The sequence below is a fragment of the Limanda limanda genome, chromosome 19 (genome assembly GCF_963576545.1).
Source record: "Limanda limanda chromosome 19, fLimLim1.1, whole genome shotgun sequence".
NCBI lineage: Eukaryota > Metazoa > Chordata > Actinopteri > Pleuronectiformes > Pleuronectidae > Limanda > Limanda limanda.
Genome location: NC_083654.1, coordinates 12,982,187 through 12,998,888, shown reverse-complemented (window position 1 = coordinate 12,998,888; position 16,702 = coordinate 12,982,187). Strand labels below are relative to the sequence as shown.

General features: G+C 43.2%; 1 protein-coding gene across 1 annotated transcript in view; it reads right to left on the bottom strand.

The window, feature by feature from the left end:
* The window catches only part of spire1a (spire-type actin nucleation factor 1a), a 28,549-nt gene extending 13,618 nt beyond the window's left edge, over positions 1-14,931 (bottom strand). The window contains exons 1-3 of the mRNA XM_061092917.1: positions 14,490-14,931; positions 10,316-10,347; positions 1,564-1,839 (exon numbers count right to left, since the gene is read on the bottom strand). Of these exons, the coding sequence (XP_060948900.1) occupies positions 1,564-1,839; positions 10,316-10,347; positions 14,490-14,838 (657 nt within the window). The 5' untranslated portion in view covers positions 14,839-14,931. The remainder of the gene's footprint in view (positions 1-1,563; positions 1,840-10,315; positions 10,348-14,489) is intronic.
* Positions 14,932-16,702: the final 1,771 nt, after the last annotated feature.

Below are 16,702 nucleotides of genomic sequence, written 5' to 3'. Positions count from 1 at the left end.
CAAATCAACAACAGCCCGAACCTGATTGTCCAGTACAGCAGCGACATTGTGTGCGTGGCATCACCTGAACGCCATTTAAAAGATCTGACCCTTATGATTCGCCTGTGATTGTAGTGATAATAAAAGGCTGCCTGCCACAGTAGTGGATGAGCAGCCAAACCAACTCCAGCGACAACAAAAGGAATAAACCGGACGAATGACATTTTTCGTGTTCCTCTGAAGGGCGAGCCACAGCCACGTCTGACTCAGCAGAAAGTGTCTTCTTCCTTGTCATTGAGAGGAAATTCCCACGTAAACCGACACCTGGGGAGTGAGAGTATTTGCCGACATGCTAATATATATTCATATCTGTGGTTTCCACAGTTTCTACCAAACACAATGTTATTTATCAAGCATAAAAACATATTTATCGTCCCAAAAAAATGAGGCACAAAAGAAGTTTAACCGCAACATGAGCTAATGTGACTCTTTACAGATGTGAGGTCAAACTGATGTCTCTCTGTGCGTGACAATTGGTGAGCGATCATCAGGAGCTAAATGTTTGGACAATAATCCGAACAATGAGCTGTGTTTTGACATCAACTCCAGAGGATGTTGGCACAATTGGGTCCCGACTTTCTGCAAACTTTGCTTTCCACACATGAACAAAGCAGAACACAGAAACATAAGGAGTGTTCAGGTGATGGGCGGCGCCCTCTTGATACTTTGGTCTTCTACGTGAATAGGTTTTCTTTTTGTTTGTTTTTAATTCTTCAGTTTTGCGTCCGTTACGTGTCAGAAACAAGCCAATTTGCTTGGGGTGAATCCTGCAGAGGATCTTTGCACCGTTTTCTCACATGGACTCATTCAGACATTATCCAGAGTTTTGACTGCAGGCTTGGTGGTAAAAACTCCGCAGACATTTGCGATCTCATATCCGAAGAATGTCAGGAGATTATGTGGAGCTCAGTGCACGTCTGAGAGCAGCTTCAGATTGACAGCTTTGGTAAGACGACATTGGCTGGTGTGGGCACTCCCTCAGTTTGCTCCATTTTACTAATGCACCACTCTGCACATTCACCAGGCAACTTTTCCTGTCAACACCAGTCAGCTTCACGTCTCGCTGAACCCTCGTCGACCCAACCTGCCTCTGCCTGACACCACAGCAGCAAGCGAGGAAGGTCAGTCAGGAATGTCTCGTTGCCTAATCTGGCCATGTCATATCAACATGTTGCAGACTACACTCAAAGAGAATCATTGTTGGGAGGAATTAGGGGCCAGGCCGCCGCCGCATGGCAGCGAACAGACCTAACATTTATATCCTACACCAGGTTCATTATATGGAGGGAACACGCTGTGAAAGTTTCTGAGCCTATTCCACAAATACCGGCGTGTTTACAAAGTTTTAATTACAAGTCTCATATTCTGAAGCTACTTGGGGAATTTACAGCGTGACGGCCTCCATCAGGGAAATTTGTTTTGAGCTGGAGTGATAATGACATGTGGACGTACTGCTCTGTTTACAGACCTGACCTAAAAAAATGCGGGTGGAAAAAGCGAGAACACTTTGGAACAACAACCTACCAAGATAATATCTCGATAGCCGCGAATGCTGCCGACTGTGCCGGTAGTGGCAGTGGAAACGAGCTCCTCTTCCTCCTCCTCCTCCTCCCCTTCGCACTCATCCTCCTCCTCAGTGGCCTCGTAGCCCTCGTCAGGACAGGGGTCGCTCTCCGTTTCTTCATTGTTGGTCATCATGTCTATCAGGCGCTCAAGCGGGGGGCTGAGTTCGCGCTCCTCATTTTCCTTGAGGCCAAAGTCCAGAGCTTTGTAGATCATGACGCCCAGTGAGTCGATTACCTGTAAAGAAGAAAAAAAACATTTGTTACAAAATGATTATTAAAAACAGTTCCTCTGAATTGAGTTTCTACAGTCCGTTTTTGTCAATTTTCTCTGCCCCTGCTGATCTGTAATCAATGGCACACCAGCACATTCTCATGGAGCAAACCCGACTTCATAGCAGCCCTGTTTTGGTCGGATAAACAAGTCCATTGACAGTAAACTCCATTCACCTGAACGGACCAGAAGACGGGTCATGTGCCCACAGCCGATGTGAAACGAGGCCACAGTGTTCCTCCAAACCGCCTGATTATTACCATAATCTTAGGATGATTTCATTTAATAACTGCTTCCCCTCATTAATAAGCCGGGTATGACCCATCTCTTTCTACAGCTTGATCCAACTCATCATAATGTCTCAAACTACCTCCGTGGCACCAAGAGACAAAGCGGTTCTTTCACTGCAGCATGTCTTCTCCTGGTAGCTCCTTTCAACCAATGCCCTCAAATCAAGTTTGCGAATCAGAATTATTTCACATCTCTTGTCCTTAATGTACCTTTGAGCTCATCTCGCTTCCAGACATTTTGTTTGACGGGACAAATAACCCCAATTGTTCCATTATTCTGTCGACTACAATCTGAGAAACTCCATTTAATCAACTAAGTGATTAAAAGTGGTAGTTTTCCTTGATGAGTGACATCCCAGTGCTGCTTTATACCATATTTGGCCCCACATGGCGTCACTGCAGGTCTAAATGTAGCAACAACAAACAAAACCTCTAAGCTTTTGTTCGATGGCTTTTGTTTAAAGGCAATGAAACTATCCCATCACACTGTGACTGATTCGTGTACTGTACGTTCTTATACTTAAAAGGAATGGAGCCACATTGTTGAAGAGGGGAGGAGTCTAAAAAAACAAAAACAGGGCTGATATGGGTGAAGCCGTTGTGGACGGGCACGGCTGGCTGCTCTTGGGTTTGGTGCTCGGCCGTGGGAGTGTAGAGGTAGAGAGAGAGAGAGAGGTAGAGAGAGGTAGAGAGGTAGAGAGAGAGAGGTAGAGAGAGAGAGAGAGGTAGAGAGAGGTAGAGAGGTAGAGAGAGAGAGGTAGAGAGAGAGAGAGAGGGTGTTGACTGAGCAGGTTTGGGGTTAATTACTTCAGCAACCAAGATGTTTCCACTGGATTGTTTTCATCATCCATAAACAACAGCTGTTCATGAGATAATAAATAAACACAGTCTCCTTCAGGTTTGTGATGACTGTCTGTTTGATAATCCAGAGGATAATTCAATGGTTCATTCATCTTTATAAAGAAAGAAAAATGTGCCGTAAACAAAAACATGTGATTTGTGCAGTGGAGTTTATAGGTCGTGTCCCTCCTCCTGCATGCTCTACCCAGGCAGCAGCCCTTGTCTTAATGTTCTGGGCATTTTCCTGAAGGTGTCTGACCCAAGGCTGCTGTGTTCATCATATGTGAAAGGCACAGGCTTGCTCTGTGTTTTTAGTGCTGTTGTCACAGTCTGACAGTGGGACAATAAAGACGATCCTGACTTTGAAACCCTAAGACAAACTACAAAGTTCTGCATCACCTGACTCAAAGAGCTACGTGCCGATCTTCTGCTTTGTTTGATCTAGAATGAAAAAGGTGAAACGTTAACACCGGTAAGTCACGTCTGAAACAGAGAGTTTGACCAATTTCATGTCAGTACTGTTCAAGCTGCAGGGGCCTTGAGTTGTAATGATGTAGTATCAAAAATAAACATGACATTTTTTTTATTCACTATTTTGTGTCTGGTCAGAACTGCTCAATACTAAACAGCAGTGTATCACGACTTTGTGCCAGTTGTTGTTGAATTTGTGTCATCTTGTCTCTTATTTACAATTAAACTCCACACTGTCTTCCTAAAAAAACAAAAACACTTCGTACTTAAAAATACCAAAACAATTTAAGTAACCAAACCCATAAAAAATTCCCAGGCACTAATCTACTGATCCTAATCTCTTTGAGCAAAGATCAATGTTGTGGCGTTCTATGTTATCGTTTATCAACTGTCTGTGTGCACGGCTGGTAATCCTGTTCCAGGGCTAAAATAAATATCCTATTCCTTAGTGTCTGATTATGTAACCTCATAATCCATCTGTGGGACAACATGCGCTGTGAGATAGTCGGGGAATGCTGCAGTGACAGACAATGCAAGGGATCTCCTTAAAATTATCATCAGTGCTGAAATATGGAAAATCCTCGAGTCCATGTCCAATATTTCAGTTGCATTAGACTACATTTCCAAATGAGCAATATTTACTATACTAAATATGCCTGAGCATATTCAGACACTAGTTGTTTGAATCCAGTTTCCCTGCCAACACAAAAATAGACCATGGACTGTATTTTAAGACAGACAAAATGAATGCCACCTATAAGTTAAGCCAAAGCGTCTTGATTGCCCCCTGGTGGCATTATAGATAGCCTATATTACAGACATGAAAGGAAAGGAAATATAGATATATAATTCAGCTCTTTATACTGAAGAATATTATTGAGAAGGAATGGGGGAAAACATCTGAAACAGGAAGGAGGGAAAAACAGTTTGATTTTCCAATTACACGTGATGATCTCATATGAAGACTTGTGACAGAGGAATGAGGAAAGGAGGCAGCAAGGCAGAAGAAGGCGGGGGAATGACGGTGCGGATTAAGAGTTGGGAAAGACGTCCAGAGAACCCACTGCTGGGTTTCAGGAACCGCCTGAGCCACTAATAGAAACTAGGCTCCACCTAGGAGGGGTGAAGGCTTGCCACAGAGGATGCAACACACATACAGTGTGTTCCCACCAGTGAGGCCTCAGACACCCACAAAGGCTCCGACAGTTTCGAATGCTTCTTGGGAAATGCAGCAAGATGAGTCATCTTGATGTCGAAGGAGGAAAAACTATTTAATATCAGTGTTGACGCAGGTTTTTATCAGTTTACTTAATAAACGTGTAAATTCTACAAATCCTCCTCATGAATGTGGCTCTTTCTGAATATGTCCATTCACAATATTCTCCAGCCTCCCTCCTCTTTTCTAACACTACACTAACAAATAAAAAGATACTAGGCTCTCATATGAGACATTGCCCAGGGTAAGAAATGTGGTTTTCCCAACAGTGGTTTATATTATACTAGAGAATCTCCATTTTTCCGACCGTTGTCAGAGGGAGTGTGTCAGGATTCGATGATTAAGATGAAGAAAATGTTTTACTCATGAATCACGTTCATCTCCTGAAGGAACACATAAGATAACGTTGAATCAAAATAGCTAATAAGTTATAAAACATTTTTTGAAATTGACCTTTTATTAAAGCTTTGTGCCCACTCAAAAACTGAAGTCTTGTTTTTTCCACTTCCTTGAAAATGGGTCAAGCCTCAACACTGGCCTTTTGATGACCAAACTAAATAACGTGAGACAGATAATTAAGGACATCTGTTCGGTCTGCTCCAAGGCCGAACAGATCACAGAGACAAGCAGGCGAGTTTGGTCACTGAGTATAAATACTGACGATGGTTGTGGCTCGAGGCCCTGAGGCTGTGTGCTACTGTCGGAGGGAGGCTTTCTGTCTGTGCTTCAATCACGGCCAGAAATTCATTCGGTTCCAACGCAGCATCACAAAATAAAGTCCTGTACAAGTTTTACGTGCAACTATTTCAATTTTATATACCACAATATACAGCTGGTAATATCCATGAAACAAGTACAGGATCTGTAATTATATTGGCAGCTATGCAAAGCCCAGGTATCGTTATCAGAAAGGGGAAAATGCAACAGCTCTATTTATAATTAACAAAATGTTGTGTTCGTCTCCAAGTTTAATTTAAAAGTGGAAAAATGCAAAAAAAATAATAATCCTGAAACAATAAACTACAGATATATATGTATCTTCAGTTGTATACAATAGCTAATCAAACAGCATCCAGGAAGGAAGAAGAACCGATGTGGGAACCAGTACACAGATGGGATAAGAATGAGGTATTTGTTTTAAAGAGCTCAGTTTGTCAAATGTAAAGCTGACATAAACGTCCATGCTGCTTCAGATTTAAGGTTCAGTTAAAGGTGGTGCAGGACAGGGAGGGAAGCACAGCACTGAATAGCTGCTGTAAATATTATGAGCTCATATTTTCATGCATTGCAACTGAGCAGATTGAGGTTAACACGATCGCACTGTTGCCTTTGGAGTGTCTCTGTGGCCAGCTGAGTTCACAAAGCAGTGGGATAAGCAGCCTTCAGCGTTTGATGCAGCAGTAGAGCAAAGCCACCACTCCACAGACAGTTACATAACCAGAGCTAAATCTAGAGGTTTCCACCGCAATAGCAGATGCTCTGCCTCCCCCGGTCTGCAGCATCGCCGTTTCCCTGTCTTCCGTGGACGGACAGAACACGATGCTGCTCTTTAAATATCTCCTCATGGTCACAGGCTCTGTGCTCCTTTCGTGGTCAAAAGGTGTTGAGTCGGCATCCAAGTCAATTGAAGTCAACTGGAAATTGCTGAGGACTGAGAAAATGTCCCTATGGATTCATTCAACATCCACCTATGATGATACAGGTCATCATTCGCAGCCATCAGTGTGATACATATAGAAGATGAGAGGCTTTTCTTTATTTTTCAAAAGACCCAACTTTATTTCACCACAGCCTTTTATTAATCTGCTGCAAAATAACCCAGCCCTCCCTAATGGGTTTGTCTGAATTTTCAAAGTGGCTCTGCACATCACACAAATGTGATTGGCAGCTATCATGACAAGGAGAAAATCTGTCTCCTTCACACAAACCAATTTATCTCATTCCAGTAACCACCCTGAACTTTATGGCAGCTACTGCAAAACATCTCCAGTAAAAGATCTGATTCCTCCATAAACTTGGCAGACTAACAAAGGAAATTCTACTCATGTCTCAGGCCTGACTGGACAAGATAATGAGGAATGTTTCTTCTGCAGTGGATATAAATAAGTACCCCAGACTCAATTAGTTCAGATTACTCGATATGTGGATTCCTTTGGGGTTAGTGCTTTCTGTGAATATGCCTGTATAGGCAGAATCTGGGACTGTAATACGAACTGAACTGGGGACTTTAAGTAAAGCCGTCAATGTCACAAATCCATTGATGGATTAGGATAAAAGCAGAGTGCAACATAAAGAGGTCACTGGTATGTCAGGTAGACAGGGATCAGATTGGGTGTCACTCCAGGGGTTGCTGTCTGAACTGAATCCACAAACAAGCAGGCAACTGACCCTGAAAAGAATCTGACAAACTACATGAAAATCATCACTTTCCTCCTCTCAAAATGTGCAGTCTGACGTCAGGAAGGAGAAGAAGGAAAGCCGGTATTCGTATAGAACCTAGACTGTATATGGACCATGTGTCACCAATTCCTCACGTTGTACAAAAATGAAGCCAAAATATCGCAGATACGGAGGCTGCCATCTTGTGATATTGCCGTCTTTTGGGGCCATTGTCTGTGCAGTAGTGATAGCACTCGTGAGCCAGTCTCAGCTGTCAATCATGGCATTTCACGACATGTTTAATAGCTTACTGACTGCTTACTGACCAACTCAATCAAAACTGAAGCTCTATTAGGATCAATTTCAAAATCCAAGGCTTTAACCCTGTGAATGGTGCCGGCCGACTAATTGTCTTGGCCCTAAATTGCGCTGCGCAGTCCTGAGAAGATCTGGCAACCTGGAGAACCTGTAACAGGATACTATAGCTAATCTCACCTTAATCTTCAACTGCAGACAAACTGGGTTAATCTTGTGTTTATGGGCTGCAGCAGAAGGTGCAAGTCTCACATGGAGCCTGGTTTCCAGTTAGAAATATTCACCAACTATCACCAAAATAACAGCACGGCACCAAGAAGGAAAAGCTAACTCATGACCAGCGACCAGCTTTAATGTAATAAACCTAATCAGAATCTTGTTAGACATCACTGATGATTATTCCAACACAAGTTCTTTGGTGTAAGTGAGTGGGAAAGTGGGTCAATTCCTGACAAGCCAGTGATTAGCTGCAAAAGACTTGGGCGTGTGGAAGCAGAGGTATGCGTGAGGGAGGCAGTGGCTGACTCGCTGACGCAAGAGACTGAGACACAACAAACCCTTCAGGCCAAAATGTGTGAAAGCATTGCTCTGCAGTATTACTGATGTTGAAGAGCCAATATTAGCACTTAACACAGAGGTTCAACCATCAATGGGCTTCTTCCACTAGGATGAACGCAAATTTCATGTCAGTTCATCTGTTGAGAGATTTCCAGGTTATGCATCGGACGATCTCGGAACCCATCAGCTATCATCAGATCATGAATTAGCCTCTGGGGGCAATGGCCAAGCCAATATTGTGAGACTTCCTGTGTAGATGGTGGATAATCCAAGCCAAGAGTCCATCCTTCATTCGCTGCACCCGTCTGACTAGTTTCTTTTATCACACAAGTCAAACCTTTCTCCACAAAGAACACAAACAGCTTTTTGTAGGTGTCCATACAACATTTTGGGCAACTTCTATTCACATCCATCGGCATATGACTGAAGATATATTAAAATAGCCAATGTATTTCAGTCAATGTGTTCAGACTCTATTGCTCTCCAAATGAACGGTTTGCCTGTGGGCAACCAAAGCCTGCTCAAATGTGACTGGTCAAACCAGAAACAGATCGAGTCCTGTTCAGAGCTATGCTGATGTGGCAAGTGCAGGTTTGCAAAAAGGGACTCGAGGAGGACACTGAATTCCATCTTGACCACAACAGTGAACCAACTGACAGACAGAGATTACCAGCCATATTGCTGTTGTCTGTTTTTTAGCGTGCAGGGCAAACAACTGATTAAGAAACACAAGCCACTGCCTCACACCCGTGACAGGTTGTTATATCTGTACTTGAGCAACATACCAATCAATAAGATTAAAAAAAAAACAAATACTTAAAATAACCAAGGTGTGTCCATTACACAGATGCGAAGAATTTATTTCTAAGGAACCGAACACGCCCTGTCCCGAGTATCACAGCATGAGCACTGTCATCATGCGAGGAGCAGTCCAGCACCAACTACCATGGAAGACAAGGTCAATGTATGACTATGAGGTGAGAAAACAGTCGTACTCAAACACTTTCACTCCCATGATCGAGTCGTCACAGTTCCGCCATGAGATTTCACTCATGTTCCAACCGTCAGCTGACAGAGGAATTATTTTTCCAACCGAGCCACGCTAAGAACACACATACTGTGCATGCCTGTGATCACAGGAAAAACGAAAACAAACATGAAGGAGGACCAGACCGCTAGGAGTTGACAGAGGACTCTGTGTAATTAGTCTGTGTACACATAAGGAAGCTTAAGAGAGCGACTTCTCCTCCCAACATTATATAATGTACACAGCTTTGCCAAATACACACTGGCCACATACTCCCCTCACGTGGTTTTGGTGCTGAAGTTTGAGTGTGTTTTGAATTTTTTTTTTTTTTAAGTAACGCATTCATGAACTAAAAGTGGAGAAGAACAAAGATGGGCTCTCCTTTAAAGCACTCTTCTGCATTAGAGTGCAGCTCACACAATAAGTCAAAGTGGAGAGTGCCACTTGTAGTGAACTCCCTCATGAGCCTCCCAGGTCAGAGCTCAGTCTGTGGGTAAAAAACACGCAAAGGGATGCCCATGCACCGTGCCTAACCCTAACCCCTTTGAACAGGTTAACTGATTTGTGATGGACTAAACTTTCTCTGCAGCCGCTGGAAGCCGAGATTTTGTCCTGTTAAATTCAGTCAAGCCTCACCAAAATGGACATACTCATAGAAATCAGTCCCTACATTTTTTTCCCCAGCACCCCATCTCCCAATGTTTGAGAAATTGAAAGTTAATTCCTGGATCCGCCCCCTTTTTGTCTGCATATACACAAAAATGGAAAGGATTGTTTCCTGGCCCATACAACATCCTTCCAACAAGTTTCATGGAAATCTGTTCTGTAGATTTTGCATAATCCTGCTGACAAACAAACAAATGAACGGACCAGAGGGAAAACATAACCTCTTTGTTGGAGGTGAAAGTGCTTATCATGCATGCCTGTACTTAGACTGTACTGATGTGACGTAACAAGCAATTCTCTAGCAGTTCCTACAGATAAAATAGTCCCTACACGCGAGAAAAAGAATACCACCAGAATGTCTTCTTACACCGGCTCGATGCAGAGGAAACATTTCCCTCACGGGCCCCACCAGTCTATTTGTGGTGTGAATGCTCACTAATAGCATCAATGGTGGGAAAGCTGAGAAACTGTTTTGTCTCAGTCAGCGTGATCAGTGAACTAAATAATGCATCGACACCAAAACTTCAAGGTAAAAAAAAACACAGACTGCATTCTCTGTGTTGAGTGTTGCTGCTGGAATGTTGTTAATAGAAAACCGGCAAAACAGCTTCAGCGGCACTCACTGAAACAGAAAACTCATTTTCTACCACTGATGGTTAAGTGACTGGAGGAACTCACCTCTAATGACGTTGGGGCCGATGTGTATTCATCTGTAATGACAGAAAACAGAAGGGATGTTATTGACACTTATGATCAGGGATGATTTTTACTTAAGCATGTAGTTATGTAGTTAGTGTAACAATCAACCAGGGAAACACCCAGTGAAAAAATGCATGTACTGTACAGTTGTGCGAGTCATCTTTCCATGAACAGACAGTTAACACACACACACACACAGAGTTACAGAACATAAAAGATTGAACTTCTCCTGCTGCGAGTGAGAATGCAGCCACCCAGGAGCAGATGAAAAGCTGGAGCGCATGATTATAGCTCTACAGATGACTGTGAAACCAGGGAGTGAATAAATGATTGTGTTTTCTCTGCGAGCTGCCGCCTGAGGCAAAATGAAGTGTCAAAACCTGCCACTGGAGGCCAGTTGTGGGGACACACGTCAAAACCATTACACGCCATCCATTATTACCAAGGTAACCTCTTTCAAAATGGTAAGTAAAAAGTAAAGACACCAATAACTCAACCATGACAGTGACCTTTTTAAGACTGAGCCTGAATGTGGCCTCTTGGTTTTTCCAAAAACCTACGAACCTGTTTTTAAATATAATTTGTTTATTACAAGAAACGAGATGGTATTAACCAGTACTTTCTAATATAATATAATATAATATAAAAATCTAATATAAATAGTATAAAATGTATTGATTTTGCACACTTATTTAAATATTAAACCTCTACTAGATATATTTTTACATTTGACGAGTTATCATGAGAAAGCAGTGATTTGAAGGTTGACTGAGAGAGTAACGTCAGGGGTGAAAGTACAAACAGAGCAATAGATCTGCAGACTTTCACCAGTTCAAAGTGTAGAATCAGGGCATCATGGAAAAAGTGAGCTGCTTTGGTCAGGTTTAACATTTCCGTGAATGCTGAAACCATTCCGGTCTGAATTCCATCGGTTGAGGGAATGATTATGTTTTTTCCAGTCCGGACAAGTTTTTTTTAATGCAGAGCTTCAAAACTGAAGAAATTACAACTACAGTTTTTCTGTAGCGATTCTGTGCAGGTCTCCAGACATCAACCGTCATGCACCAACGCTCATCAGGAAAACACTGAGTCCTCTGTCCAAGCGCAGGAGAGAAGTGGCGTGGCAAGGGCCCTCGTCTTTCATAGGAGAAAATGAATCGCAGCGGCATATTTGGAGCAGAGCTCAGTGTCACCCTCACTCTGTTATTCAAAGGAAAAAAAAATCAAAATCTCTGCTGCTGGAAGGGTTTAGCAGAGAGTGAGCTATAGACCAAAGATAAAAATGGAAAGTTCGGTCTCATCTATCACTGGCCTCTAATCTAATAAACAAATAAGGACGAGGAGGTTCCATCCTAACTTAAACCCTTTCAATGAGATAATTAACCACATTAACTGTACGGATATCATTTCAGTTAATATACAGCATGTGCCAAATCAACAAAAAGCCCTCCTGTAGGTATGAATCACTGACAATCTTGGGGTAAACAAGTTTCATCTCGATGCATCATTCCGGCTCCTTCCGGCAACGAGGAGTGGGAGTGAATAAATTCTCCGAAGCTCTTCATGTGAATTGATCCGACTGCAGCAGGAGCAGTGCATCGATAGCACTGGACTTGGGCTCTGTGCTGCTTGTTAGTGGGATTCTTTTAGGCATGCACCACAAAAAACATGAATGCTTCCTTGTTTGCAGAGATTACATGTAAATTGACCACAACAGCAGGGTAGAGAGGCTGTGGAGCTCGATCCCTGGTGGTCTGGGTTCCGGCCAAACCATGACACATTTTCACTGAGTCATATATGCAGGCTATACGTAGGTTGCATAAGCTTATATTTTCTGCTGGGGCAAGTAGATTCTTTAAACCCAGGGTTGAGTTGCTGGAGGCTAAATAAGACACAGATCTCACTCATCTCCAGGTCTAATAAGAATCAGGACGTGGCCAAGCTCACCCAGAACACATCAACAACTGGAGAGAGGCACGGCAGAGAACTTTCCCCAGTAATCTCTAAACTCATCTGCAGTCAAAGACTTTTAAAGCTGTGCCTCCAATCATCACATTGGTTCTATTTCAGGCCGAGCGATGACACATGGGAAGACAAGTCTGACGAGTATGTTTTTACTGAAAGTGTGATTTCCACACATGGCAAACGTTTCTGGTAAGCTTGATACAGGGAGATGAAGGAGGACAGGACCGAGACGTCGGCTCGTGAGGTGAAGAAGTAATCAGGGGGGGAGAAGAAGGCAGGTGGCTGATAGGTTCCCATGAGAGAGCGAGAGAGAGAGAGGGAGAGGGAGGGAGGACGTTAACTCCTGCCTGAGGCTCCACTGACTGCCACACTTCCTCCTCCCACACCCACCTTTACCTCTCACATATTAATGGAATGTAGTGGAAAGGGTGCGAGGCTCGGAGACATTGTGTTCACCTGCACTACACACCCGCGCTGACGTAGACGGTTATAATCTTTGCTGGAAGCTTGAGTAGACAATACACTTTCAATATTACATTATATCACACAAGAGCACCCTCGGTTTCGTTAATACCTGAGACTGGATTATACTAGATTTAGTAGGTTGGTCGTTCTGTACCAAATCATCAAACTTTTAGTCTGTAACAGATTTTAATTAAATTAATTTTTCTGATTAAGTCATATTAGATACTTAAGGAACCGAAATTCCAACCATATCCGATCACGATTAAAAGCTCAGTGTGTAAGATTTAGGTGAAAGGGATCTGTTGGCAAAAATTTAATATAAAAAGATCCTAGTGACGTTTAAACAATTGTGTAATCATCTAAAATTGTTGTTTTCTTTACCCTAGAATCATCCCTTTATAATTAAATACGTTATATTTACATCAGGAGCAGGTCCTCTCTCCCTGTTATTTGGATCAGAGAAAGATGGAATTTTCCTTCCATAGATTTCTCATGTGACCAAAACAGCCAATCAAGATCTGTGACACTACCACCCAAAAAGTGTGATGATTTGACATGAGTTTAAGGTGCTCAGACATGTGACTTCAACTTCCACCACAAGCGTAAATTAAAAATGGATCCAAGAAAGTCATCCGGAATACAATTGCTTTACATTATCCATTAACTTCCTCTTAGTGTTCTTTGGGGTTTATAATTGGCTTTGAAATGTCAGAGACTCATGTTGACATTGCCGCATCGTTTGCTTCGTTCACCCGACAGTCCACAAGGTAAAACTTATTCACCTTTCTACCATAGAAGACTATAAAAACAAGCAAGGAACCACTGAAACTGTGCAATTTATACTCACATTTCCTACCGATTCATTTATCTACTCAATAACTTCAGCTCTGATGTGTATAGTTAAAAAGGTGAAACACAAACTATTCCTTCAGAACTGAGTGAATGACTTCTATGCAGCATGTGTGCACGCTACCTTTGACCTCGAACGTGCATTTCCTCGTTTTAAACATCTGAAGCACACCCTACTCTGAATGCACTGGACAACTGAACCTTTCCTCCACTAACAACAACAACAACAACCTGTGCGTCTCTATCTAAATGACACTAATAAATGAAGCTTTTAGCAGTGACTCATCTGCATATAGCGTTTTTTGGGGATCTCTTTAGTTTGACTGCAGGCTCGTTCCTGGCTCCCGCGGTGCTCTGCAGTTCGAATGCATCACATGGTCCAATGTTTACTGAAGCTAACCGACCTGCTGCAGGAGCTGGGCTTCAAACACGGGCCCAGAGCAGCCAGACTGGAGCCGTGGAGCCTGTTCATCATGCAAATATCAGATTCTGGTTGTGAGAACAGAACCTGTCTGTTGTTTTATAATGAGACGATAACACATCCTCCCTGGTGTTTGTCTATTAATATTATTATGATGATTCCCAGGAGCTGTGTAGCGATGATCTACGATGCATTATTAACAGGCACGTCTGTAAACACATTCACCACATGGCTGGAAGCAGACAGCCACAACAACATGGCCTCTGTGTGGGGGGGGATGCTCCGCTCCTGGCCTGCGATCAGAGGAGTCGGATGGAGAAGCGTTTCATTTAATGGCAGCCTTGGAAAAATAACAGGGGGGGGGACGCTTTGTCTTGCAGAAAACTGCGGCTACTCGGGCTCTCGTGTCGGGGTAAATAACAGCCACCTGCCCCCGGGCCTCGGTTCGTTTACCTGCGCTGTCTCCGAAGCGCAGCTCCACGGCGCCGTCCCTCCCGATCCTCACGTCCCCGGGTCCCTCGATCCTCCGCGGCCACCCGGCGGCCGAGGCCCCCGCCGACCTGGGGCTCTTCCTCCGGTGCCTCTGCGCCAGCGTCCGGCAGCACTGGTAGCACACGGCCCACGCCTGCTCCTCGTTGATGGGCTGGCTGTACAGGCTCAGGATGTCCTCCAGGGACACCTCCTCGGCTCCGTCCCCGCAGTCCGTGTTCAACAGATTCCCGGAGCCCAGGTTGGCGGCGAAGTCCCGGAGAAGGGTCGGCGGTGTCCGCATCCCGGCGTCGGTGCCCGGTCGCTTGGCCATGGCGGCGTCACCGTGGCCACATGTCCCCGAAGAAGAGTTTCGAGTGTCCAGGTGAATGTGTCGGAGCCGCACGGCCGTGAGTCGTCCGACTTGTCCCCGCGTCTCAGCTGATGTGTCCCCGGCTGAGAGACAGGAGCACCAACGGTTCACAGGGAGAGATAGGGAGCTCTGCTGGGTCCCTGCGCCCGCCGGTTACACGGCTTATCAACCGCACCCATTAACCCTCAGCCAATAGAAAACCAGAAAGCTTCAGGTGTGCTGGAATCTGATTGGTCCCCGAAGTGCCCCTCTCCTGTCAGTTGTCCTATAAAACAAGGTATTTTGCTAACAATGCTAACTGTAGCTGTGTCCTTCCATGCTTTAAAGGTCTCATAATTCTTCGGATGGGCTTGATTACAGATGACTGTGAAACCAGAGTGTTAAATCCCGCCACTAGGGGCCATTTGTAGGGCATTGAAACCAATACGCGCCATCCATTATTAACATGATATCCTCTTTTAAAATGGAAAGTCAAAAGTAAAAGAACGCATTAGCTAAAGTGCCTCTTTCCTGTCAGTTGTCTTAAAAACGGCTCTTTTACTTACAATACTTACAATAGCCGTGTCTAATTTCAGGGGCTGCATCCTTCAGAGGCCGTATCTAACGGGATAACACTATTATTATACTATTATTTATTTATCTATAGCATATAATTCTTCATTAGCCTTCTTACCTCTTGGCCCCTTATCTGCTGATAATTCTCACTCCAGGGTCAGTGAAGTCTTATTTCCTCTTACTGTGTTTTACAAGTGTTACATTAGATGGTTAGATTATTTAGATAAATATAGTGGAGACAGATTCTAGGCTCACACAACAATTGTTAACGATTATGCATCGTAAACTATTAATCCACCGGTCAGGTCTAACAGAATGTAGGATGCAGTGAATTAAACTAGCTCATATCAGCCACCTGCTGCATTAAAATGATGCTTACATGTTCTGGCAAGTAATCAATTACTAAAATATTAATAAATTCTGATAGGCATACAAAAACAATCTACTGCAATTAACTAATGTGATTGTGGAGCTTGGGAAAAGAAAATGAGATGGATGTATATCTAAATGTATTGAGCTAGGCCTTTAAGATATATAACAACACATCCATTATTAATACAAATCCATCCATCCATAATACATAAATAGCCCCTGCCTGTGGCTAATGAGAAATGACAGCACATGTCAATTTTGTTGGTTCCACAACTCCAGAAGCTGACAACAATTTTAATACAAAGAGGGGAAATTGTGGAGGATCTTTTTTGATAAAGTTCAAATTCTCTTTTCCATAAAAAACAAAACAAAGTTGGCCTGTACAAATTTCATCATCATCACCATCATCATCATCATCATCATCATCATCATCATCATCATCATCATCATCATCATCATCATCATCATCATCATCATCATCATCATCATCATCATCATCTCAGTGAACACTTGGCGAGGACACAATCATCAAGGGACAAGACGTGAGCAACAGAGTGACTTTAATTAACTTTCCAGCAGAGAAGAACTGAAGATCCTTAATTAAATGAATAGTTCTCTTTATGAGGCGTTTGTTGTCCTCTTGTGGCTCCTCCATTAGTAAGACCCCTGGCTTGTCAACAGCGCCACCTGGTGGCTGCAAAACAACCTGACGATTCATCCTGAACTGTTTTCATGTGTACTGGATTGTTATATTTGTGCACAGACTTATTTGTCATCAATGCAGAATCAATTTATGATCGATTGATACATGCAGATCAGTATAAGCCACAAAAATGACACATTGTTACAATACACTGTGGTTAAAAAAAAGTGTAAAATAATACCACATAAAAAGAAG